General features: G+C 39.5%; 1 protein-coding gene across 1 annotated transcript in view; it reads left to right on the top strand.

Annotated features, from left to right (window-relative positions):
* Positions 1 to 25,149, top strand: part of LOC133631957 (alpha/beta hydrolase domain-containing protein 17B) — a 56,803-nt gene that overhangs the window by 6,473 nt on the left and 25,181 nt on the right. Inside the window, exon 2 of the mRNA XM_062024167.1 lies at positions 18,341 to 18,808. Coding sequence (XP_061880151.1) covers positions 18,342 to 18,808 — 467 coding nt within the window. The 5' untranslated portion in view covers position 18,341. The remainder of the gene's footprint in view (positions 1 to 18,340; positions 18,809 to 25,149) is intronic.

The raw sequence follows: 25,149 nt of genomic DNA, 5'->3' as shown, positions 1-25,149 counted from the left end.
ATAACTCCACAGTGACATTTTGGTGAATTTACTGAGGAATTTGAAACCATACAGGCAGAATGCCATTGTCAGTTAATAATGCTAACACAGACATTCGTAGACATGTGGGCATATTAGCTCATGCTAACAACGCTAACTTCATTACATAACAAAAGCACATACAAATATGCGTGAAAACACTCCTACAGACATCACACATGGGATGGTTTAGTCGGTAAGAATTGTTTTAGTTATATTGTAAAACTTACACACGTTGCTTGGAGTGATAAATGAAGAATCTTCTCAAGCAGAAATGCTGTGGACGATTTTACTTCCGGTTTAAGGCATTAAAACCGAAAGTACTTTTTCAACCCACAATAATAACACACCATTTCAGTCCTCTGCTTGAGTTTAATGAAAACTATTGAACACAAAACCACAAATATCGAGTTGAATCGTTAAAATAAATCGTAACACCCCTAGTTCTTAGTTTTTTGTTTTTTTTAAATGTATGTATTTATTTTTTATTAAGGAAACAATCACTAGTATCAGTTATATGATGACATGTTTATCAGAATAATTACATTTACATTCTTTTGGTGGGAATTATTTAGAAATATTGGCTACAATAAATTTTTTGTTGTGTTTTTATTGTAAACATTCCATAAGGCAGAGCCATATTTCTGCTCTTTGGCAGTGACACCACTAGTTTGGATTTTCCCTCACCTCAACAAATCTGTAGCATTTTAAGAGTATTGGTAAAAATACACAAATAATGAGTGAGAATAAAATGCGTTCATTGATATAAAAAGTCTAAGTAAAACTACAATAAAAATGAGGGCATAATAAAAATGCCAGGACAAAATTGTTCTACTATTCGTGGTGTGTGTATCTTTTGGAATAATGAACCCGAAAAGTGAATCCAAATACAAATAAATATAATTAAAAAAAATTTTCCCCCCCTAAATATTTTTTTTTACAAAAAAAAAGTTAATCCAAATGTTGCTACGTTTATGATTCGTTTTCTAGTCCTGTTTCCAGTCGGGTGGCACATAACACGCAGAGTGAGCAATTGTCAACGTTGATTTGCATGTGCATAAAAAACACCGCCCCCCCCAAAGGAATGGCCGCCCTGTTAAAAAAAATTACATACCCCAATCTAAACTTTGATAAAAAATATTACTGTCTAAGCAACTAACGTAGTCATAAATCTTAGAATAGAGTGATCGTTCTATACCCGGAGGAATACAAGACGGAGGTGTTTTTACGGTGCGTTCAAGTGCCACTGAACAGAATAGGACGCCACAACGTCCGCCAGAAATGATAGTTCATAATAATTTTTTTCGTTTCACACTTTTCAATCTAAAACAATCTTCAAATACTACAGTACAAAGCAATAATTAAAACAATAAAGGCTTAACCATTAAAACAGATCAGATACTAAACACTATCAGTGAAGCATAAGAAACAAGACATGCAAAATCGCGGGTTTTCTAACAGTGTGTCTATTTATTTTAGTGTTTTTTTTTTTTTAAATAACTTGGTCACTATTTCAATGTGTACAGTTTAAATACCTTAAGCACATTCAACAGTACTGCGATAATGTGATCAACAGTCATATCGTTAAAACCCTACTTTGTGCTGACTTGTTTCCTGCTATGTACATGTGTGTACCGTGGATAGTAAATATATACTCTTGTACAAGCTGTACTTGTGCTCTTAAGTTTATCCAAGTTTTGTTTGCATAACATTGTCCATCGTGAAGATATACAGTAATAACATAAAACATTCCGACATATAAGTGACTGAAATACTGTATTCGAAACAGCTAAGAGTGATCCAGTGCACTGCAAGTTACACTATAAAAATAACATGTTAAAGTAATATCTATCTATATGTGTTGATCAAAACAGAACATGTTTACACCAATATCAGTGTTTCCCAGAAAATGTGTTAGTTAAGGTGGTGACTCTCCAGGGGAAGGGGGTGGGTGGGTGTAAGGATCGGTGTAACTCGGCCTGTCGCCATCACGTCTCCATCTCGTCGCTGCCACCACAGCCTGGGGCAATAGACTACAGACTGCGGTGAAGTAGGCAGGCTTCGTCGCGTGAAGAAGCCTACAACTTTTGGTTGTTTTCCGCTCCATTTGCTGAATGGCGATATACTGTACGTTATATATCTCGATATTTTTTCCGTAACGTAAAAACAAAACAGTCCTAGTTACCTGAGATACTAAGTACGTCATTATTATGATTTAGTAATTTACTAAGTCAAAATAATAACAAAATGACTTACTAAGTCAAAATAATGACTTACAAAGTCAAATTAATGACTTACTGTAAGTAAGCGTTTGCAATAAGCGTTTGAAAAAAATAGTTAAAAGTGGGGCCACATGCTCAACTCATCATGCTTAATTTATTACAGCATTTGGGAAGCCTTTAGTTGATTTTTATTATGTAAATGTTATATTTTTTATCAACATGTGATAGCAGGGACCTGCCATTCAAAACTAGGCTGCTTCATTATTGATTAACGTAACTATAGCTAAAAAAGTTGTGCAATAGGAGAGACTATTCATCCCTGAACACCATGGAGCTCATGTAGGCTTTATGATGCTGTTACATTATTATATCAACTATCAGAGACAGCTTCAGGAAACTCTTCATTTAACATAATGTCCTTTTTTGTTGCTTCAACACAGCTCAATCAACACAGAAAAAGGTAAAGTGAAATAACTTAGTTGTTAATTGTAGGTCAATAATGCTTGTCTTTCTCTGACAGACAGGGCTTTGCTGTCCGTAACACACACACACACGCACGCACACACCGCACAGTGAGCTAAGGTTACACTAAAAGCTAATTAGCCTTCACCTCAAAGACTGCGAGCGAGCTGAGCTGCCGCTTATGTTTCTAGAACGTCAACGGGCTCATAGTAATGTTCCTAATTGTTGACTTGGAAGTGTTTATTATAATTTGGGGAGAGTCCGCTGTCTTATGCTTACCTGCTAAAAACACTTTTCTGCTCACCCGCACCTTCTCTCCTCTCTGCCTGCCTCTGCCGTGAGCACTGACGCCATGCACTCAGAATACGCACTGCTTATTGGCTGTTACATGCACGCTGAATACGCACTGCTGATTGGCTGTTACATGCGCTCTGAATACGCACTGCTGATTGGCTGTTACCACTCTGCATTTAACCAATCAGATGGTTCTGTGGGTGGGACAATGCTGGGACGTACTGGCAGAGGCAGAACTAAGCTGAGCAGCTTGTTAAGACTTTAGTTTAGGCGGTGGCTCTTTGTTGTTAAGGCGGCTGCCTTAACAACAAAGCGCTGCGGGAAACCCTGAATATAAAGGCAGTAGTTCAGGGCTATTCAACTACATAATGAAGAGGGCCTCAGTTTGAGGAGCCCAAGGGCTCAGGGGCCGTACATTGAAATGTGGAGGTTTCGTCAGAAAGTGCCTCTGCAGGTTATATTTATTTGAGACTGAGTTTACTTAATTGCAAAGTCAACACATCTGCTTTCACACTGTACTGTCAATAAATTAATTATTCTGCCCTCACTACTCGTTTACAGCGTGTGCAGCTAGTTAACCGTATGAAGAGGGGGAAAAAGCTCCAGTTTTTGTTGAGGATTGATGTTCCTTCCTTACTTTAATTTCTTTACACTTTTTAATTCATTCCTTGTGTATTTTACATAAATGATGTCCATTGTGTATTATACATAAATAAATCGAATGTTTGACCATGTTATGTGATGGAACTGAGACGCTGGGATTTCTACCATTGTTGCTGCTTGTCTGGATCAATGTGTCTGTCGCTTAAAAGGTCCGCCAGGATACAATGACTCGAGCACTTGCTCGGGGTAGAACATTCATACTCTGTTTTCCAGTTGTTGTTAAAAGTCAGATTTTTGCAATTTATTTAGATTTTTTTCCAGGGTTGAATGAGTCTTCTTCACTGTGAGACATATGCCTCGTTGTTGCCCCGTGTGGGGTGGCGGAAGTACTGCATACATGAGCAACCCTGGTTTAAGCCTATTTGGGGGATGTTCGGCAGGCCAGTTGAAAAGATGTGGCGGGTCGGATGTGGTCCGCGAGCCACCAGTTAAATGGACCTGCAGTAGTTGGATACAACTCTTGTTTAGAAGGGAACTACACTTTTTTTTTTTTTGTTGCATTTTTCCAGTCATTCACAATCCTTATGTAATACAAAAACATATGTTTTAATTGTCTTATGTGTTCTAAGTTGTACAAAGTGGCCAACAATGCAGCTAATGGGAGTACTGTATTCCACCCATAAAGCACTCTAAGAACATAAAAAAAACCGCCAAAAAAACCTAATTTACATCTCGTGACCTGAATATTACAAAGTATTAGTGGTATTGTTATTATAAGCGCTAACACAGACAGACTATTTTGAGTCGTGCCGGGATCACAGAGAGCTAACTAGCTTATACTGCTAAATTGACAAATCAAGCTGTTGCATTGCCTCTGAGTTGGTGAAAGTTGATTCTAGATTATAAATAATGCCGCTCACCTAAACAGTAGTAGGATGTGGCCATAAACTGAGAAGTTGGTCAACTTTAACATCCAACTTATACCTGCGGATGGCGAGAAAGACACAATAAGATGCTCGTTTGCGGCACTCTTTTAAAACTCTGAGTGGATTATGATGAATTATTTTAACGGGAATATATAAACATCCTATCAGTCGGCATCCCAGTGAGAGCAGACATCGTACAGTAAGTGATTATTTTATTGTGTTCATAGTTTGTATTTCTTGTTTAGAACTTAGCAATACTGCTACACGATGCTTAGTGCAGTGGTTCTTAACCTGGGTTCGATCGAACCCTAGGGGTTCGGTGAGTCGGGCTCAGGGGTTCGGCGGAGGTCATGACACACCCGACTCATCGTGTAAATAAAAACTTCTCCCTATCTGCTTATTACGGATACGGCAACAGCAGAAGTCACACTGATTTGCAGGTGTGTAATTTGTTGTGAGTTTATGCTCTGTGTTGGTTTTGTTCTTTGAACAAGGTGATGTTCATGCATGGTTCATTTTGTGCACCAGTAATAAAACATGGTAACACTTAAGTATCGGGAACATATTCACCATTAATTAGTTTCTTATTAACATGCAAATTAGTAACATATTGGCTCTTAACTAGTCATTATTAAGTACTTATTAATGCCTTATTTGGCATGGCCTTATTGTAACCCTGGCCCTAACCCTCAACCCTAAACAAATAACTTTAAATTAAGTCTTTGTTACTTAGAATATGTTCCCCATACTAAAGTGTTACCAAAAACATATAACTTTGTCTTGAATTTGAAAAAAAAAAACATTTTATTTTTCGCTAAAGAAGGGTTCGGTGAATACGCATATGAAACTGGTGGGGTTCGGTACCTCCAACAAGGTTAAGAACCACTGGCTTATAGTGTTTCACTAAAGCTGCATTTTATTAGCACACACCTACTAAAACTTGTAGATCATTTTCCTTATATTCAGGATTAAAAAATAGAAGTTTCTGGATCATTTGTCCAAAAGTAGTCTTTAGTGTCTCTCATGAAGTTTTGTCATGATTGGTAGTGTTGTTGTTGTTGAAGGAAACGGTGAACGTTGTGATGCGTCTGTAAAATTAATATGCAACCGTATGGTAAAAATTTGCAAAATACTTAATATTACATATTATGAATGTTACTACATTAAATATATACCTACAGCATGTATTGAAATGGTTGATGGAGGCTTTTATAGGCCGAATATAGCGACTCCCAATGGCTCCGTTGTTAGTGGACTTTTGCTAGCGTCTATTTACGAGTTACAATGCATAAAAAAAGAAAAACAGATGTGTTCTTGTCTTACACAAGGATTGTGAATGATAGACAAAATAAAAACAGTGCAGTTCCCCTTTAAGTCTAATCCATATTATAGCCGGGTTTATGTAAGAGAAAAGCCAAAAACAACAACTAATAAGAGGAAACCACTCACATGATTGTGGGACAAGCACTGGCCTGAAGGCACGTGGCGAATGCTACAGAAAGGCTTCACGTGCAGCTCACTTCACTCTCAACCTGGCACTGGCTAATACTAGGAGTTGACAAAATGATGCACTCTGGTTTATCTCACTTATGTGCTATTCTGGCACACCACCACCAACAAACTTTGAGTCTACAACCTATAAGAGAATGTCAAGTCTATCAAGGATCTGTGATTTGATAGTACAGTTCCTTCAGCTGGAGGGTGCCAGAATAGCAGGGCATAGTATCATACTTTCCATTAGCCGTCAAGACCAGGGGATTGGCAACCCAAAATGTCGAAAGAGCCACATTGGACCAAAAATACAAAAAAATAAGCCTGTCTGGAGCCGCAAGAACATTAAGAGCCTTATATAAGTGTTATAATGAACGCAACACATGATGTGTCTATATTAGCCTACCATCAAAATGACTATGTGCCGCAGGCTGACACAAATCTTCGTTGACAGAAATGTCACACATCATACACATTTGTACAACATTAGTAAAACAGAGGCTTCTTCGTGGGTGAAATAACTCCTGAAAATTACGGTCTTAAAATAGCCAAAGGTATAGATGTGTGTCCAAGTTAAAGGAAACTGCAGGCTGTTTTTTTCTAATACATTTAATACAATCTTTGCAAGCTGGGTACCGTTTGCTGTGGTCTAGAACAGCATGGCACACAAACAACAATTAGAAATGACAGATGATGTGTCATGAGACATGCAAATATAAATTAAATACACAGAGGACATTAAATGAGCTCAAATATACTTAGAAAAGAGGAATAGTGATGCAATATGTATACACACCTAGCTTAAATAGCATGTTAGCATGGATTAGCTTGGAGTCTGCACTGACCAAATATGCCTGATTAGCACTCCAACAAGTCAATAACATCAACAAAACTCACCTTTGTGCATTCACGCACAGCATAAAACATTTGGTGGACAAAATGAGACAAAGTAGTGGCATTAAACACTTCTTTCTGTGGCAGCGTCTGAGAAAGTTGTACGTGTAAACAAACTGTGGTAAGTTCAAGGACCGCCGAAATTAGTAGGACAGAACAGCGCTCACCAAATACTCTCATCAGTGAATTATTTTTAATACAAACAGTGAGATTTCTAACGATTTGGAAGGTTTATAGTGTAGCGGTTGCTTTTAAGGACATCATTCACCACACCTGTTTACTTGACTTTGTCGTCATTATTCACTGTCATTGTTCTATTGCGCACATAATGTTTTTCTTGTTTAGCATTCATATACAGTATGCAGTTAAGAGTGAGTAATTCGGTGCGGCCCCTTTAAGCGACCGTCAGGAGATTTACCAAGGTGGGGGTTTGTTGTGTCCTCCTTTTTGAGTCTCTTTGATGTAATCATTCATTCAGTCTTCTCTTTGATGGAATAAATGGCACACGTTGTTGTGTGTCAAAGATAGGGCTGGGCGATATGGCCTTTTATTAATATCTCAATATTTTTAGGCCATGTCACGATACACGATATATATCTCAATATTTTGCCTTAGCCTTGAATGAACACTTGATGCATATAATCACACCAGTATGATGATTCTATGTGTCTACATTAAAACATTCTTGTTCATACTGCATTAATATATGCTAATTTTAAACTTTCATGCATAGAGGGAAACCACAACGAAGTCAATTTACCAAAACTGTATTTATTAAACAGTTATTAAGCAGTGGCACAAACATTCATGTAATTTCCAAAACAGAAAGTGCAAGATTGTCAGAGACATTTTAAAACAAGCTATTGTTGCACTTTTGTGAATGATGTCACTAAGATGACTTATCAAAACAACACTAAATTAAAGTGCACTTTTTGTACAGAACGCCACTACAATGGTTTAAAACAAAGTGCACTTGTGTGCATGATGTCACACAAGATATTTCAATAACTGTCAAATAAAAACGAGCTGCATAATAGTAAATCAAATAGTGTATGTCCTTCGCTATGTGGTAGGTTCCTGCGGACGTTATCTCTTTCTGTTGTTGACTATTTTTTTCATACGTTGTTGATGTGGAAATGGTTGCTTGGGCATTTTGTGGGTGTGGCACCGGCCGGAGATGTTGACATGCAGAGTTTCAAGCACTCTTCGTTCTCTAGTGAGTGACTTTTCAAGTCACTTTTTAAGTCATGCTAAAAATTAGCAGTGGTGCTACTTTTTGTAGGAACGCTATTGCCGCATACTTGTTCGACATCTTCCCGCTTCAAGCCAAACCACCGCCAGACGATGGACCCTGTGCTGTTTTTCTTGGGAAATAATTCTTCCTTCATTTGTTACCAGATTCGCACCTTCTTTCTCTCGTATTACCACTCGCACCACTCCGCTAGCATCACAGCTAACGTTACCCACGCCGCTACCTCTCTGCTCCGCGAGAGCGTGTTACGTTGCACGCGCGACAGTATGTCACGTATGTAAGAAGGTGCGCTTGTTTTATGTCTGAGAGGAGAGACAAGAAAGAGTGAGAAGAGCCTGAAGTGTAATGCCCGCAGCTAAAAGCAACTGGGTGAGAACGTATACTCCAATGTCACGATATAGTCATTTTCTATATCGCACAGAAAAACCTGCGATATATCGAGTATATTCGATATATCGCCCAGCCCTAGTCAAAGATACTTCAAGTTGTCTTGCTTTCGCATTACAAGCGCAACATTATCATGTGTATCCGCCTACAGAAACCATATCAAAACAAAAATATATTTCTCCCCTCCCCCATCTTTTTCCATTTTCATACATTTTTTAAAAAGCTCCAGGGAGCCACTAGGTTGGTGCTAAAGAGCCTCATGCGGTTGAGACAATGACAACAGTAGACTGAGACATACTGTGCATCACGCATTCCGTTACAACACAGAAGGACCCTTGTAACATACATTTGAAATGACACGAGACACACAATTGCTTTTTGGAAACTTTCACCGCTACTTCTCGGGAGCACCAGATAACTCAAAAGGCAGCCCTAGGTGCTGGATGTATGATGCTTGAGTGCTTTTCCAGCCTTGAGGCAGACCGAAAAGAAGCTCCAAACAGACAGGACCATGTCCTTATCAACCTAGTTCAAAGGAGCCATGCATCCTCGAAAAGGTGCCCACCATAAATACTAGGGGTGGCACGATACACTCATCTCACAAGCTATTTCGGGTTAATTCAAACAAAACAAGATTTTAACATTATTTCTTAGTAGAGTTGGTACCATTTAAGAGCCCTCGACTCGCAGGTCTTGAATGGGGGGTGTCATGGTACACAGAATTTCTGACAGCACCCCTGCTTAAAAGAAAAACTGCTATGGCAAGTGTGACAGTCGCTCGCTGTCGTGCGGGTTCCAAGGACCACCAAGGAATGACATTATTGCGGGCAGGTTTAGACTTCATTTTTCGACAAGAAGGTCTCTTACGGGTGGCTTTTCAGCCTTTCCGTTCTTCTGCTCGCTCCCTGCTACTCCGCTCCAGCTTTTCAGCTGCGTGAGTCGTCGCCTTCCGTGTGCTCTTTTCCGCTCTCGCTCGGCATCAGCTTCCTTCTGGCTCCTTCTCGTCTCTCCGCCTCTCTCTCTCACGTTTCCGGCTGCCGCCCTTTTACACCGTTGGAGATGATTATTAAATTGTGCCCAGCTGGGCGCTCCACGCGCCTGGTGATAATTGCGGCGTCGATCTCGGCGCGCTCCGCCTCGCCGCTTGCTCGCCGTCCGCGCCTCCTCGCCGCCATCTTGGACTGCCGACCCCGTCTCTCCACAGCAAGTTATGACTACGGTTGGGCATCAATAGGAACCGGGTCTTACATTCTAATTCTCCCTGAACTGTTTAAATGTTGATTCCTATTTTTGATGCTCTGTCTGCCGACCGGAAGATTTAGCTAACAGCAGCGAACTGTGGGGAGCTGCTAACTTAAGGTGCTGTTTTCAACTTCCTCACTGCAACATTTTTTAAAGACAAACACCACGGCTAGTTTATGTTATGTTAACAGAACAAAAATGCTTTAAAACTGTCTAGATTTTTTACAATTACAAAGTTTACACAATGACATTTTTTATTGGACCGAATATAAGGTTTTTTGTCTACGGTGGTCACTCAACCGGTCTTGTCAACACGTACGTGCAGGGAGCGCGTGCACACGTACAAAAGCAGTCCAAGAGAAGCAACTAACAATTTGAAGTCATGTTGTTATGATAGAATATACATTCAATGACAGCTAGCTATCCAAATTGCCAATATTAGCTAACAACACCTGCAGCTAATGCGCGTACATGTGTTACGTACGTACGTAATTGTGTCATTACGTACGAGAAGTGTAATATTCATTGGAAAGTTGGCGCCCTCCAGGCATCTGTGTTAATGTTACAAACTGCCCCTTTAAGTCAATCAAATCTACATTACGATGAGGCTAAACATGTTACTCAGAGCAAGAAGGAGCAGACGAGCTAACCGTTAAACTAGCTTGAAAATAAATAAGTGCTTAGTAAAGTTGAAAGGGGAAATGCACTTTTCTTGGTATTTTGCCTATAATTCGCAATCCTATAGGACAAGAACATAATGTCAAACTGGACAATAAAATGATGCGGACATAAACTGAGAAGTTGGTCATCTTTGACAGCCAACTTAGAACTCTAGATGACGAGGACACGTGATAGATACCCCCTCTTTTTTTTTAACTCTTCGTGAGGATTACGATACATTTTTTATCTAAAGGTGAATACATCGACATCCTAACAGTCTGCATCCCAGTGAGAGCAGACATTGTACAGTGAGTGATTGTTTTATTGTGTTTGTTGTCTCTCATGTCTGCCGTGAGTAGTAGTGGTGTTGAAGGAAAAAGCGAACCATATGCTTACACAGAGCAAAACATGTAAATGTTACATGTTATGAATATGCCTGTTACTACATTACATATGTACTTACAGCATGTACATAAAACCTGGATAGAGGTTTTTGGTAGTTTTTATGTGCTTTATAAGCAGAATAGGGCGACTAGTTGCTAGTTGGAATACATAAAAAAAGAAAACGTGTGATTAGGGCTGGCCGATATATTGAATATACTCGATATATCGCGGGTTTGTCTCTGTGCGATATAGGAAATTACTATATCGTGATATTCGAGTATACGTTCTCACACAGTCGCTTTTAGCTGCGGGCATTACACTACAGGTGTGTCTCACTCTTTCTTGTCTCTCCTTCTCACAGAGACATAAAACAAGTGCACCTTCTTACATACGTCACAGGAGCAGAGAGGTAGCGGCATGGGTAACGTTAGCTGTGGTGCTAGCGGTGCGGTGCGAGTGGTAATACGAGAGAGGGAAGGTGCGAATCTGGTAACAAATGGAGGAAGAATTAATTCCCAAGAAAAACAGCATGGGGTCCATAGTCTGACGGTGGTTTGGCTTCAAGCGGGAATATGTTGAACAGTCAAGTATGCGGCAAAAGTGTTTCTACAAAAAGTAGCATTACTGCTAATTTGTAGCATCATCTGAAAAGTCACCCGCTAGAGAATGAAGAGTGCTTGAAACTCCGCATGTCAACATCTCCGGCCGGTGCCACAGCCAACAAAATGCCAAAGCAACCATTTTCAGATCAACATCGTATGAAAAAAATAGTCAACATGAGAAGAGAACGTCCGCAGGAACCTACCACACAGCGAAGGACATACACTATTTGATTTTCTATTACAGTGTTTCCCATGCATTCATTTATTTGTGGCGGCCCGCCACGAAAGAATTATTGTCCTGTCCAGCTTCTCAGGAAAATCATATAGTTGATGTAGATGCCCATATAGGCTGTTCAGATTTACTTTACAAAAGAGAAGTGTAGGATACTTCTCTTGTTGCCTTATTTGTATTTGACCACAACTGTTTTCTGTTTATTTGTTACTGACTGTGTGTGGCAGGACACCTCTGCCTCTGTTTCACTTTATGTTGCTGGTAAATAATATGGTTGTAGTAGTAGGCTAAAGTTAAATTATTTAGTATGCACTAATTAAAGGGGCAGAGCTTTAAGAGACATTTTAGGTTTTATATTTTGTAAGATATATTTTTTGTAAGAACCACAATTAATAAATATATTTCAGTGAATAACTTATTGTTCAAATCTGTGTATAAATATGTACATAAAGTGTTGTAATTATATTGTAAAATGGATGGATGGATGGACGTTTAAAACAAAACTGTTATTATTAATTGGTAAGTATACATTTTTTTAGCCTTTTTAGAGAAAATCATATCATTGTAATAAATAATGCAAATTACTCGATGATGTCATGGTGACCACGCCCATAGCCACGCCCCCACTGCCGCAGGTATCTTGGCAGTTTATGGGAAACACTGTATTATGCAGCTCATTTTTATTTGACAGTTATTGAAATATGTTGAGTGACATGCACAAAAGTACACTCATAGCTTCTTTTAAAATGTCTCTGACAATCTTGCACTTTCTGTTTTGGAAATTACATAAATGTTTGTGCCACTGCTTAATAACTGTTTAATAAATGCAGTTTTGGTAAATTGACTTAGTTGTCATTCTGCATGAATGTTTAAAATGAGCACATATTAATGCAGTATTGAACAAAAATGTTTTAATGTGGATACATAGAATCATCATACTGGTGTGATTATATGCATCAAGTGTGATTATATGCATCAAGTGCTACTCAGTGGCCTAGTGGTTAGAGTGTCCGCCCTGAGATCGGTAGTTTGTGAGTTCAAACCCCGGCCGAGTCATACCAAAGACTATAAAAAATGGGACCCATTACCTCCCTGCTTGGCACTCAGCATCAAGGGTTGGAATTGGGGGTTAAATCACCAAAAATGATTCCCGGGCGCGGCACCGCTGCTGCCCACTGCTCCCCTCACCTCCCAGGGGGTGATCAAGAGGATGGGTCAAATGTAGAGGACACATTTCACCACACCTAGTGTGTGTGTGACAATCATTGGTACTTTAACTCACTTTTAATTCAAGGCTAAGGCAAAATATCGAGATATATATCGTGTATCGCAGGGGTGGGCAATTAATTTTTACCGGGGGCCGCATGAGCTACCCGAGCACTGCTGGAGGGCCACATCGACAATATTTCAATTAAATTTTGCTCAATATTATTTTTGATATATACCGTAAGATAAATAATAATAATAATAATAGTAATACTTCAACATAGTGTGTGTAACAGCATTCCATGACTAATATATATAAATTAACATTAATAATAAATGACAATAAAATAAGCACACGTATGACTGAGGAGTCATAGTGTAACTTTGTGTGGTGTTTGAGTTGTCCGACTTTTTGTGTGGCCTTAAACGCACCAGTGGTTTAGTGCTATGCGTGTTGGTGACAGATGACAAGTTGGTTTTGGCCTGGTTTGTACGGCAGAAAATGACTAGTTTTTCGAGATAGAATTGTTTTACTCATGTTTTTGGTGTGGTTATGTCCGAATATAAACAGTTTTGTTCAATAAAGTGATCGATATAATTCCTGTCCTCGAAGCATCTCGATAGACGTTACAATAATTGAACGGTGTTCAATTGAACGGTGTTGACGAACACCGTTAGGGCCGCTTGTTGTCACTGTCACTCAAAGTTGCATTGCAAAATTCCATAGAATAAATATGTTTATTTTGTTTATAATTCAGATGGGATTTGATTTGGTGCGCGGCATATACTTGCTGCGCGCAGCGGACGCTTGAGCAGTGCGCAATTGCGCAGGCACGCACCTTAGGTGAGGGGACGTTGCTTTGCAGTTCATGTGTTGAAAACACGGCATTCCTCATCAACTTTTCTCTTTTTGGCGTCTCGGGTGTAAACCGTGCATCACTTGTCGCTGCATGTGCACCTTCACTCGCAGGTTACACACGGACACACGCCCATAAATAATACTTTTCAAAATAAAAGCAGCACAGTTGTATTGCGCGCAGGACATAGATGTTTTTTCAACTTTATTTTGTAATTGCAGTTGTTCACATTCACTCACAATCGCGCATACGTCCACACGGAAGTAATACAAATAACGATTTTCAAAACAAAAGCAGCACCGTTGTATTGCACACTCGACATAGATACTTTTTAAAATTTATTTTGTAATTTATAATTGGCCTCACGCGGGCCGGACAGGGACGCACAAAGGGCCGGATGCGGCCCGCGGGCCGCAGAATGCCCAGGTCTGGTGTATCGTGTCATGGGCTAAAAATATCGAGATATTAATAAAACGCTATATCGCCCAGCACTACGTGTGATTGTCTTACATAAGGATTGTGAATGATCTGCAAAATTCCAAAACAAGTGCAGTTCCCCTTTAGGAAGTGCTAATGGACCCACATTACAGCAGAAATTAAGCTGTTAACGGGAAATTAACAAGTAGATGAAGGAGAGTCTAGCGAGAAGCTATTATAATAACATGGAACCATTTCCCCTTGTGGATCATTAAAGTTTGTCTAAGTCTAACAAAAACTGCTGCTGTTTTGCGGCCACTGCCAGGCATACATAGTTGGGAACCGGAATCGGAACTGGAATTATCCAAATTCAAACGATGCCCAACCCTATCTATGACTGGACATAGAAATATTTTTCTATTTGGCTGGGTTACCAAACAATGCGCTTCACAACGTTGCACGCCTGACATACGCGCATGAGCTGTTACCAGTTGAACTTGTTTCCACAAATGAAAACAAAATAAAAACAATAAATGTAAATTAAAGTACAGTGTAAATATAATTATATCGTCTGCATATCTGATACCGCAGCTTAGACTTAGACTTCCTTTTGTTGTCCTTCAAATTTGAACTTTACAATACAGATAAGAACACAATTTTGTTGCATTAGCTCATGATAGTGCAGGATAAAAGAGCAATGAGGTGCAGATATAAATAAATAGATTACTGTACAGATAAATATATTGCACTTTTGCATATCCATCCACGTTTATGAATGTATGTTATATTGTCTTTATATTCATTATAAAGACAATTATAAAGGCTGTCAAATGTATCAATGATTCAGCTGTAATCTCTTATTTCTCTGGCTGCTGCTTCTGAGAGAGCAATCCAGTCTAGTCCATGGCACATTTAGGATCCTCCCAACCAGATCATTTTGTTCTAAGGCGGTGTAAAATGATGAGGTGACAAGAATTAAACTAACAATTTATTCTACAAAAAAGGAGCAAGCATAACAAATAGTAATACTAGCACTGGAGGAAGTAAACCAAGCTTTTTAAAATGGTCGTTTAAAATGATTTACTCCATTTTGGAGATATACGTTGGCAGGGATCGAAACTAAAAGTTAACTTTTGTGCCGAGTGCAAACACATTCTCCTTTGCCTGTTTCTTCTTCTTCCGGAACCTAAATTAGATGCAATGTGTGTGTACTAGTGATGCGTGGTTTGCGGACACAACCGCGGAGTCCGCGGATAATCCGCGGGTCAGGCGGATGCATGACGAAATTTGATTTTAAATAGATTCGGGCGGGTGGCGGTTGAACCAATTCAGAAAAAAAAAATACATAGTTAAATGTTGTTACCCACATACGAAAAACGAGCAGCACTCTTTGAAACAGGCAATTATTCATCAGGCACTGCTGCAGCTGTCACACCAAATTTCTTCCCCCCTACAAAAGCCTTCTCCCCATTTACTTCCGGGGCTGCGTCCAATAAAGTCACAAAGTTGCCGGGGGTCCTTAACCGCACGCGACTGTCCTGTTTCGCGCCTGTACAAAAAAGAACAATAATCGATTTCTTCAGATTCCAGCAGCTGTCAAAGACGAAGTATCCGGCTGCAAACGTGGTACACGACAAACTAAAAAAGGGAATACTAAAAACCAGGGAAAAAAAATAACAATAATAGTCAACACTTTCTTAATGGAAATGACAATAATATTATAATAATGATAAATAATATTATCACGCATTAATATCTCTTAGCCTCTAATGCGTAGCCAAGAGATATTAATGCGTGGCACGCATTAAATGTCTCTGCTGCATTGGATCAGTCTCCTTTCTTTAACAGGAATGCCTTGCATCGTCTATATTAGATATATAACAACGGGTGGGTGGCGGGCGGTTGTGGTTTTGATAAAATGTTAGTTCGGGTGGATGACGACTTTTGTGATGCGGTTGCGGATGAAATAATTGCCTATCCGCGCATCTCTAGTGTGTACACTCAAATAAAAATAAAAAATGCGGTCGTCTGGGTCCATAAAATCCCGATCGCGCGTAGTATGTAACTTATTTTTTAGACCCTTGCTTTTTTCAAAATACAATAGAATGATCCCCATTTCTGTTGAAAACCGTGAGGGTTTGCAGGCTTACCAAGGCATAGTGGTTTAAGTTTGAGTTCCCGTCTTTTTTGCTTTAAACAGCAGCGTGACTCTGTCTTTAAAGTGTTTGAATCTTTCTCTGCGTTGTACTTCAGTTTTGCTTGAGTGTTGATGAGACTGCATAATCCTGTCTCGTCGCAGTAGTACATTGTTTACGTATGATCAATGATCCGCTTCAGAAACGACAACAAAAAGGTCTGTTTTCTTCTTTAGTCGAAAGAAAAAAAGAGCCTGGCAAGGCCAAACACGGACGGCAACTTTTTTATTTATTTATTTGTTTTGGTTGTTTGTTGTACATACAAACATATATTCTCAATGTACACAACAACCAAGGCACTTTCAACATATAACATAACATTAATAAAAAAAATCGGATAAGATGCACAATTCAAAAAGGCAAAAAAGGCTAATCTAAATCACTTGAAATTTCTCCAATAAAGATATCAATTTAAGGGCTTTTGTACTTTTAACCATTTTCCAAGAGTTTGATCATTTGAAAACATTAAGCCAATGATTAAATGTAGGTTTAACTTTCAGAAATCGTCATTTATGTATAAAAAAATCTAGCTTGCAGCATAATATTGACAAGCATTTCTATGTTACCATAATTTATTAATATGCCAAATTTAATCTCTTCTACTGTACATGGACGGCATCTTAAAAGTAAATAAACATTTATTCCAATTGATTTACGTCACTGCCAGCAAACGGCGAGGGTTGATTACGATAACGATGATGTTTGGTCGATTAATATCAAACCGCGTTAGATGGGACTTTACCTTTGTTTGCAAAGAAATAAAACGCAGTGTGCATTCATTGAGATTTTAAACTATTTTAATTGTAAATTCATATGTTACTGCTTTGTCTTCATTTTGTGGACCGCATGAGGGATCCAGGTCTATGACCACTTTTTCTTTGAATGACATCAAGTGCCAACATTTATTGTGGCACTTGATGTAATGTAAACAAATAAACTTGCCTAATCATAGTGCAAACAAAAAAAAAATCAATTCAGTGATTGGCTGTTAGCGTGTCCCTCCGATTTCCTCAGTGATCCTTCTTGATTCCTGTTTTGCTGTGTTCCCAGGGCGTGAGCGACTTCATGCAACGAACCTTGTTTTGTAATTTCTGGTTTCTTCCAACCAAAAAATATAAAAATATTATATTTAATGTTTTATCGAGCGCATTAGGTGTCTATAGCGATATATACCGATATTGTTTTATGGGCTCAACCCTATCGACAGTTTGAAGGCAGAGCACAATCTCTACCGTGGCCAAATTTATATACCGTATTTTTCGGACTATAAGTCGCAGTTTTTTTCATAGTTTGGCCGGGGGTGCGACTTATACTCAGGAGCGACTTATGGGTGAAATTATTAACACATTACCGTAAAATATCAAATATTATTATTTAGCTCATTCACGTAAGAGACTAGACGTATAAGATTTCATGGGATTTAGCGATTAGGAGTGACAGATTGTTTTGTAAACGTATAGCATGTTCTATATGTTATAGTTATTTGAATGACTCTTACCATAATATGTTACGTTAACATACCAGGCACGTTCTCAGTTGGTTATTTATGCGTCATATAACGTACACTTATTCAGCCTGTTGTTCACTATTCTTTATTTATTTTAAATTGCCTTTCAAATGTCTATTCTTGGTGTTGGGTTTTATCAAATAAATTTCCCCAAAAAATGTGACTTATACTCCAGTGCGACTTATGTTTTTTTCCTTCTTTATTATGCATTTTCGGCCGGTGCGACTTATACTCCGGAGCGACTTATAGTCCGAAAAATACGGTACTTTCTACCATCATACCGTGTATACAGTGCAGCTCTGTTTGCTAGCTCTCAGTTAGTAGTGTGCTTAAAGCACTGCATATGCCGTTCCAATCCCTCACACCAAACAAGGGTGTTGGTATCATCAGTCAAGAAAGCAATGACATTCATCCGCTTCCATTGTTTTCCTTAAACAAATGTGCAGGAAGAATCAACCCGCTCATGTCATGTTTTATTTTTTATTTCAGGATGAACCACTTATCCTTCAGCGAGCTTTGTTGCCTCTTCTGTTGTCCGCCGTGCCCCAGCAAGATAACGGCCAAACTAGCCTTCCTGCCCCCCGAGCCCACCTACAGCCTCATGTGTGACGAGAGCGGCAGCCACTGGTCCCTGCATCTCTCCGAGCGCGCCGACTGGCAGTACTCGTCCCGAGAGAAGGAGGCCATCGAGTGCTTCATGACGCGCACCTCTAAGGGCAACCGCATCGCGTGCATGTTTGTGCGCTGCTCGCCCAACGCCCGCTACACACTCTTATTCTCCCATGGAAATGCAGTGGATTTGGGCCAGATGAGCAGCTTCTACATCGGCCTGGGTTCTCGGATCAACTGCAACGTGTTCTCCTACGACTACTCTGGTTATGGCGCCAGTTCGGGGAAACCCTCAGAGAAGAACCTGTATGCTGATGTCGATGCTGCCTGGCAGGCGCTGCGCTCACGGTAAGGAAGGTTGATTGAACGGGCGGGAAGGTGCATTACCAGCTCAAAACAATGAGAACTGACACAATTCCGCCTGTAAAAAAATTATTTATAAAGCACCTTTCATACATAAAAAATGCAACACAAAGTGCTTTAGACTTAAAAACAATGGCCAATGACTAGGGATGATACTCGAAACCGGTTTTCCCGGTTGTTCGATAAGAAAAGAACAGAGTCCTCGGACTCTAATCCCTTTTTGAGAACCGGTACCCGTTATCGAGACCACTATAGTAAAGAAAAAGAGTTGGTTCTTTATTCAAATCCCTGGGACCAATCCCGTTCCGACCAGAAATGCCCCGTGAGACATCACAAGAAATGACGTCACGTAGCTCAGTCATTAGGAGCAGATAGGGAAAGCAGGAAAAACAATGCACTGGAAAAAGCGCTCCAAGGTGTAATAAAGTTCAAAACAAAAGGTATAATCCAATGAATAACTTTACTGAGAGATTTGAGCAGGGTACAAACACATGACGAACACTTTTACGACCAACGGAAACATAGCAACAAGGCTAGCAACGCACCTCCTTTATGGCAGCTGTCGCAACGTTCTTAAAACAACCGCAGCAGGTACATATATGACATCTCCCTTTTTGAACTTTTGTTTTTCTTTTCTTGTAAACAAAACATAATCACACTGTATATGTGTTGTCTGTCTAATTATAAATAATGCAGACGAGGCGTGTTGGCTTGAGTTCTTGACGTTTACTTTCACAGCGTGCTCATAACCTCATTCTTAGCTGCCGGGTGGTGACATGCAACAACACTTTTCGGGGCTACATTTTTTAGCATTGTAACCACATTTGCAAACAACTTTTCTCTTCATAGAATTTTCTTTCAATAAAGAAAGAAAGTGCAAAAATGTCAAAGCATCATAACAAACACTTATGTCAAAATAGCAGCAGAAGTGCACTTTTTGGAGAGCTGTATTACTTTCAGTTTTGTGCCCAAGGGACTGATTTTATTTAACACTATAGTATTATTTATACACCTATAGTGATCACAGAGACAGGTTGTTTTTGTCTTACTGTATATATTTGTTTTTCTTAAAAATCCCACTTAATATACTTTGGGTAACAACAGTCAATATTTATTTATTTTATTTTATTTTTTTAGGGGGGTAACAGTCAATATTTATTTATTTATTAGATTTTATTTTTTTCTTATATAAGAAAAGTGAGCTTTTGTTAAACCAAATATTGTGTTTTTTTCCATATACAACAACCTATCTGGACTCGATAAGAGAATCGATAAGGAATCGGTTCGATAAGAGGATTCGATAATAGGCTCGAACTCGATAATTTCTTATCAAACATCCCTCTCGATGACCCACATCCCTCATCATCAATCACAAATATACACAGTTACACACACGTACAGTTGAATGCATGGCTGAATACAGAGGAACCAGGTGAATAAACACTATCACAGGAGCCGTCTGCACCAGGACGTCACCAGGCCTCGGCCACCAGTATGCAGACACAAAGCGCCCCGAGTCCGGAAATACCGTAATTTCCGGACTATAAGCCGCACCAGACTATAAGCCGCACCAGCTAAATTTAGGGGAAAATACAGATTGCTCCATATATAAGCCGCACCCGACTATAAGCCGCAGGGTTTTGATGTGTAATCACCGTAGTATATAGGGGTTCCTGCTACCACGGAGGGGATTGTCGGGACAGAGATGACTGTTTGGGAACGCAAAGTGTCCCATTTATTAACTATAAATCTTTCAATCATTCAATCAAACGTTCACATCTTTGACATGGCGAACAGCATTCGCGCAGAGTACAAATAATACAACGGTGCAAAGTAATACAAAGTGCTCGCATGTACGTTATCAAAATAACCAGCCTACCGGTATATGAAAAGTCAGTCTTTAATCATTGTGTCATCGTCTTCCTCCTGCGTACTAAAACCACCGAAATCCTCTTCGTCGCTGTCGGAGAAGAACAGGCCATATATAAGCCGCACCGTTGTATAAGCCGCAGGGACCAGAACGAGGGGAAAAAGTAGCGGCTTATAGTCCGCAAATTACGGTAATCGATTTTTAGACTCATTGCAATTCGGACATGGACGATTATAAAATCGATTTAGTAAACATCAATAATCAATTTAGTTATTGTAAATAAAGTAATTCAGATTGTTCTAAACTTTGTCTGACTGCAGCGAGCCACCTCACCGAGAGATCCGACCAGCTCCTTTATTATAGGGCACTTATGTTCCAATTTTGCATACATTTTCATTAATTTATTAAATGTGATGGGAATTAATTGAAGTGTTTCTTCTTATAAAAGCACAGTTTTTAAAAGTTGCAAGTGATCAACGCTTATTTAATGAAACAAAAGTAAATGTAAAACTGCAGTAATATACATAAATTAAAGATGCATCAATCGATTTTTAATTTAATCGTAATCAAATTGTGAAGTGCTCAAAGATTCCCACCTCTACCCACAGCCATGGCCAATATAATCCCCTGATGCAGAGAGCTCCTGAAAGTAAAAATAATAAAACATTTAAAATAGTTGGTACCATTTGAATATAAGATAAAATATGAGTAAAACATATTATAAAGATAGAAAAACACATATGTACAATAAATACATTTAACTACCGTATTTTTCGGACCATAGGGCGCACCGGATTATAAGGCGCATTAAAAGGGCCATATTATGATTTTTTTCCCCTACATTTAAAAGACTTCCTTGTGGTCTACATAACATGTAATGGTGGTTATTTGTTCGTAATGGTGGTTATTTGTTCAAAATGTTGCATAGATTATGTTTTACGGACCATCTTCAAGTCGCTTTCTGACCGTCGCTTCAAGATGCACTGTTTGGTGGGCGGTCTTATTTACGTGAGTCACCTTCGACAGCGTCTTCTCCCTGTCCTCTTTTGTGTACCGGTGTAGCGTGCAAGGATTGGAGTTGAAGAAGTGTCAGAAGATGTAACTAACTGTTTTAATGATTTCAGATTTTAATTAGATTAATAACGAAGCAGCACCTCCTCATCCGTGGCTCATTATCACAACAACAACGCCGGAAATGTGTCCCGTGAAAAAACGTTTGACCGGAACTCTTTAATAACTAAAGTTTCGTGGGTGAATTATGTAAACCCACTACACCGGTAGTTTTTAGCGCTTCCACAGCGAGTCTACTGACCGATATAAGTTAGAACTTTACCTTACTTCATATTAGAAATGGCAACAGCGGAGCATGAATGCCCCATAACAAGATGTGAGAGAAAAAGAAGAAGCTTATCGACTACAGAGGGCTGCAATGACGGACGGGCGCAAATTTTCAGGATTTATGCAGATCCTGAATACACATCAGCAGGTACCAGTAGGTAAGAACATTTGGTTTTGCATAATATTGCGAAACAAAACAACAGATAATGCCTGCTAATAGGTGCCATTATACACACACCATAACAATTATCGTATGTTGAAGCACAGTACGTCTGACTATGGTAGCTGTAATGCACCGACAATCCATCAAGCGGTGCGGCTTCGTAGCTTACCAAAAACGTACTAAAATATTTTGACAGATTTTTGAGCGCTGTGTGTAATGTTCTATATTCTCAATGGGTATTTAAAATGTTGGTGTTTACGGGCGTCATCAAAAATGGCTTCGAGGTCGGTAAGCACAACCAGACTTATTCCGTACATTAGGCGCACCGGGTTATAAGGCGCGATGTCGATTATTAATGAGTAATAAAAAGGAAAGTATTAATGACTTCAATAAAATTAATAACTGTTGGGTAAAAAAAAAAAATCAAAAAGATGGGTCTTAAGCCTGCTCTTAAAAACTGAACGTTCTCTGCAGCCCTGAGGTCTTCCGGCAATTCCATCCTGTGATGTTGTGTCCTGACCCCGAGATCTTAGGGGTCTGCAAGGGTTTGTAGGGTAAAAGCAAATCTGAAAGACAAGAAGGCAAAATACTATAGAAAAATGTGTAAACCATAAGAAGAAGAAGATGACAATTTTCAGTGTTGTGTAGGTAAGAACTACACTGCAACAAGGTGTCTTAATTTGGTTCTCTAAACTACAACTACAGTGGAACCTCGATTAACCAACCCCTTTATTTGCCAACTTTGTGGTTTATAAGCCTTTAGATCTCATCAAATATCTGTCTGTATGCAAACTGTGTCTCTGTGTACGAACGCTTCAATCATTCATTTTGTGTGCCGCTGGAAGCCTTAGGGTGCTGCCATTTGGATGACATCACTTCCTGTGCAGTACAGTACACACAGGGCCCAGCCATTTTGAAGGGCGTAGCCCCCATTGTTAGATTGTTTGTTAGCCATTACTGGGTCGCCATTTCTTCGTGCTTCAGTGTGTTTCTTTCCTCGCCATTAACCTCTGCTCCATTTTTTTGCCCTCAAGTGACACCGATCAGATATTTTTTTTGACAGTCCAAACACCCCAAAGTGCTTCAAGTCTGATATTTTTGCATCAGATTTGGGCCACATCGGGAGGTAATCCAAATCCGTTTGGAATCTGATGTGACTGCAGTCTAAACGGCAATGCGACCTGTTTCCCACTTTTACGTCATCTTGGAGCTATGTCATTCGTGTGCGCAGGAAAAGATAAGGTCCACTTTGGCCTGCAGTTTAAATGTGTAGTCCAAGTTTAGTCTATTTTGCTTACTCGATATGGGTTCAAAAAAGCCAACAAACCAGCCTGGAAAGAAGCATGGATTCGCTGTGGACTTAAACTTAGAGAAAAAAAAAAGGGAAGTCACTCTGAAAAACACGAGAGTGCTCCTGTTGTATAGAGGAACTGGGACCACTGTAAACACATTGATAAATCCTTGCATTGACATTTTAACCTTGCTAGCAAGTATACAGTAGAACATCGGGACTGAGGCGTTCCTCAAGGCACCCCATAAAGTCCTCTCTTTTCCAAATAATTATTTTTTTCATATGTGATTTATGTATCTAAAATGTTTGTTGCCTGTTTACTTCAGAGGAAGTCAGTAGTCATTTCTTTCAACTCCTTTTATATACTAGTAGTGTTCCATTTTAGGTCCTATCTTTTTCATCATTTGGGCTATTCAACTGGTGGCCTGAAAGTTCAGTTTAAAAAAAAAAAGGAAGGGAGAAGTCCGGCCCCCGGTCATTAGCTTTCTGGGAATGTGGCCCCCAAAACAATTTAGTTGAATATCCCTGATGTAGATCACACTGGCTAGTCTTGGGGGTACTGCGTTCTTGACTCTCCACCATACCTATTAACATTTTTTAATTTCAGTTTTGATTATCTATTCATACTAATGTTGTTCAGCATGTGTAAATAATGCTCAACACTGAAGAATTGCCATGTGCAGTGGCGAAGGAAGTTGCGTACATGAGCAGAAATGTTTTAAGTGTGTTTTCCCTGGAGGATGTCCACAAGGATGACAAACCACAGTCAGAGTATTGTTGTCCATGCTACAATTTCATATCACAAGTTCCAGCATCACGGCAGATCTGGTAGACTCGGTGTGGATCATCCTAACAGCAGCCCTTCATTTTCTTTCTTTCTTTGCATCTGATATGAAAACACTTATCTCTGGCTCTAACTTTGTTTATTTGGTAGAAAGGGGAGAGTATTTTCTATACATTTTCTGCTATAAAAGAAACCAACGGATGAGAGCAGTAATATCTTCAGTTAAAAAAGGCCCCTATTTTTTAAAAGTTTTTTCTGGCTCGTATTTGTAGTAAAAGTTTTTCTTGTATGCGTGTGTGTGTTAATTGTTCCTTCATCTTTGTGAAACAGGACATGCAAAATCTGAGCGGTTTTATTGGAAGAAGGGCGGGTGTTGACTTAACATGCTTAAATTTACGAACGTTTAGGACTGGGAATCTCAGGACGCATCATGTTACGATACTATATGTGATAGTTTCTCAATATGGAGAAGCTGCGACAAGTTTGAGCATGTTTGTTCTATATTTACATGAGACACTTTTTACATACTACGAAGTACTTGTGAACAATACTATTGATTTCGACAATGCCAGCTTCCATCATGAGTTTATCCCTGGAGTCCAGCATAGTAGCTTCTTTGTATGTCTAGCCTCTAGCGCGAGGAACACAAATGAATGTGCCGTTCAGAATGCCGCAGTGTTGTTGTTTTAAGGCATTGTTAAGTTAAAGTACCAATGATTGTCACACACACACACTAGGTGTGGCAAAATTATTCTCTGCATTTGACCCATCACCCTTGATCACCCCCTGGGAGGTGAGGGGAGCAGTGGGCAGCAGCGGTGGCTGTGCCCGGGAATCATTTTTGGTGATTTAACCCCCAATTCCAACCCTTTATGCTGAG

The sequence above is a fragment of the Entelurus aequoreus genome, linkage group LG17 (genome assembly GCF_033978785.1).
Source record: "Entelurus aequoreus isolate RoL-2023_Sb linkage group LG17, RoL_Eaeq_v1.1, whole genome shotgun sequence".
Taxonomy (NCBI): domain Eukaryota; kingdom Metazoa; phylum Chordata; class Actinopteri; order Syngnathiformes; family Syngnathidae; genus Entelurus; species Entelurus aequoreus.
This window is presented reverse-complemented; position numbering and strand designations above follow the sequence as displayed.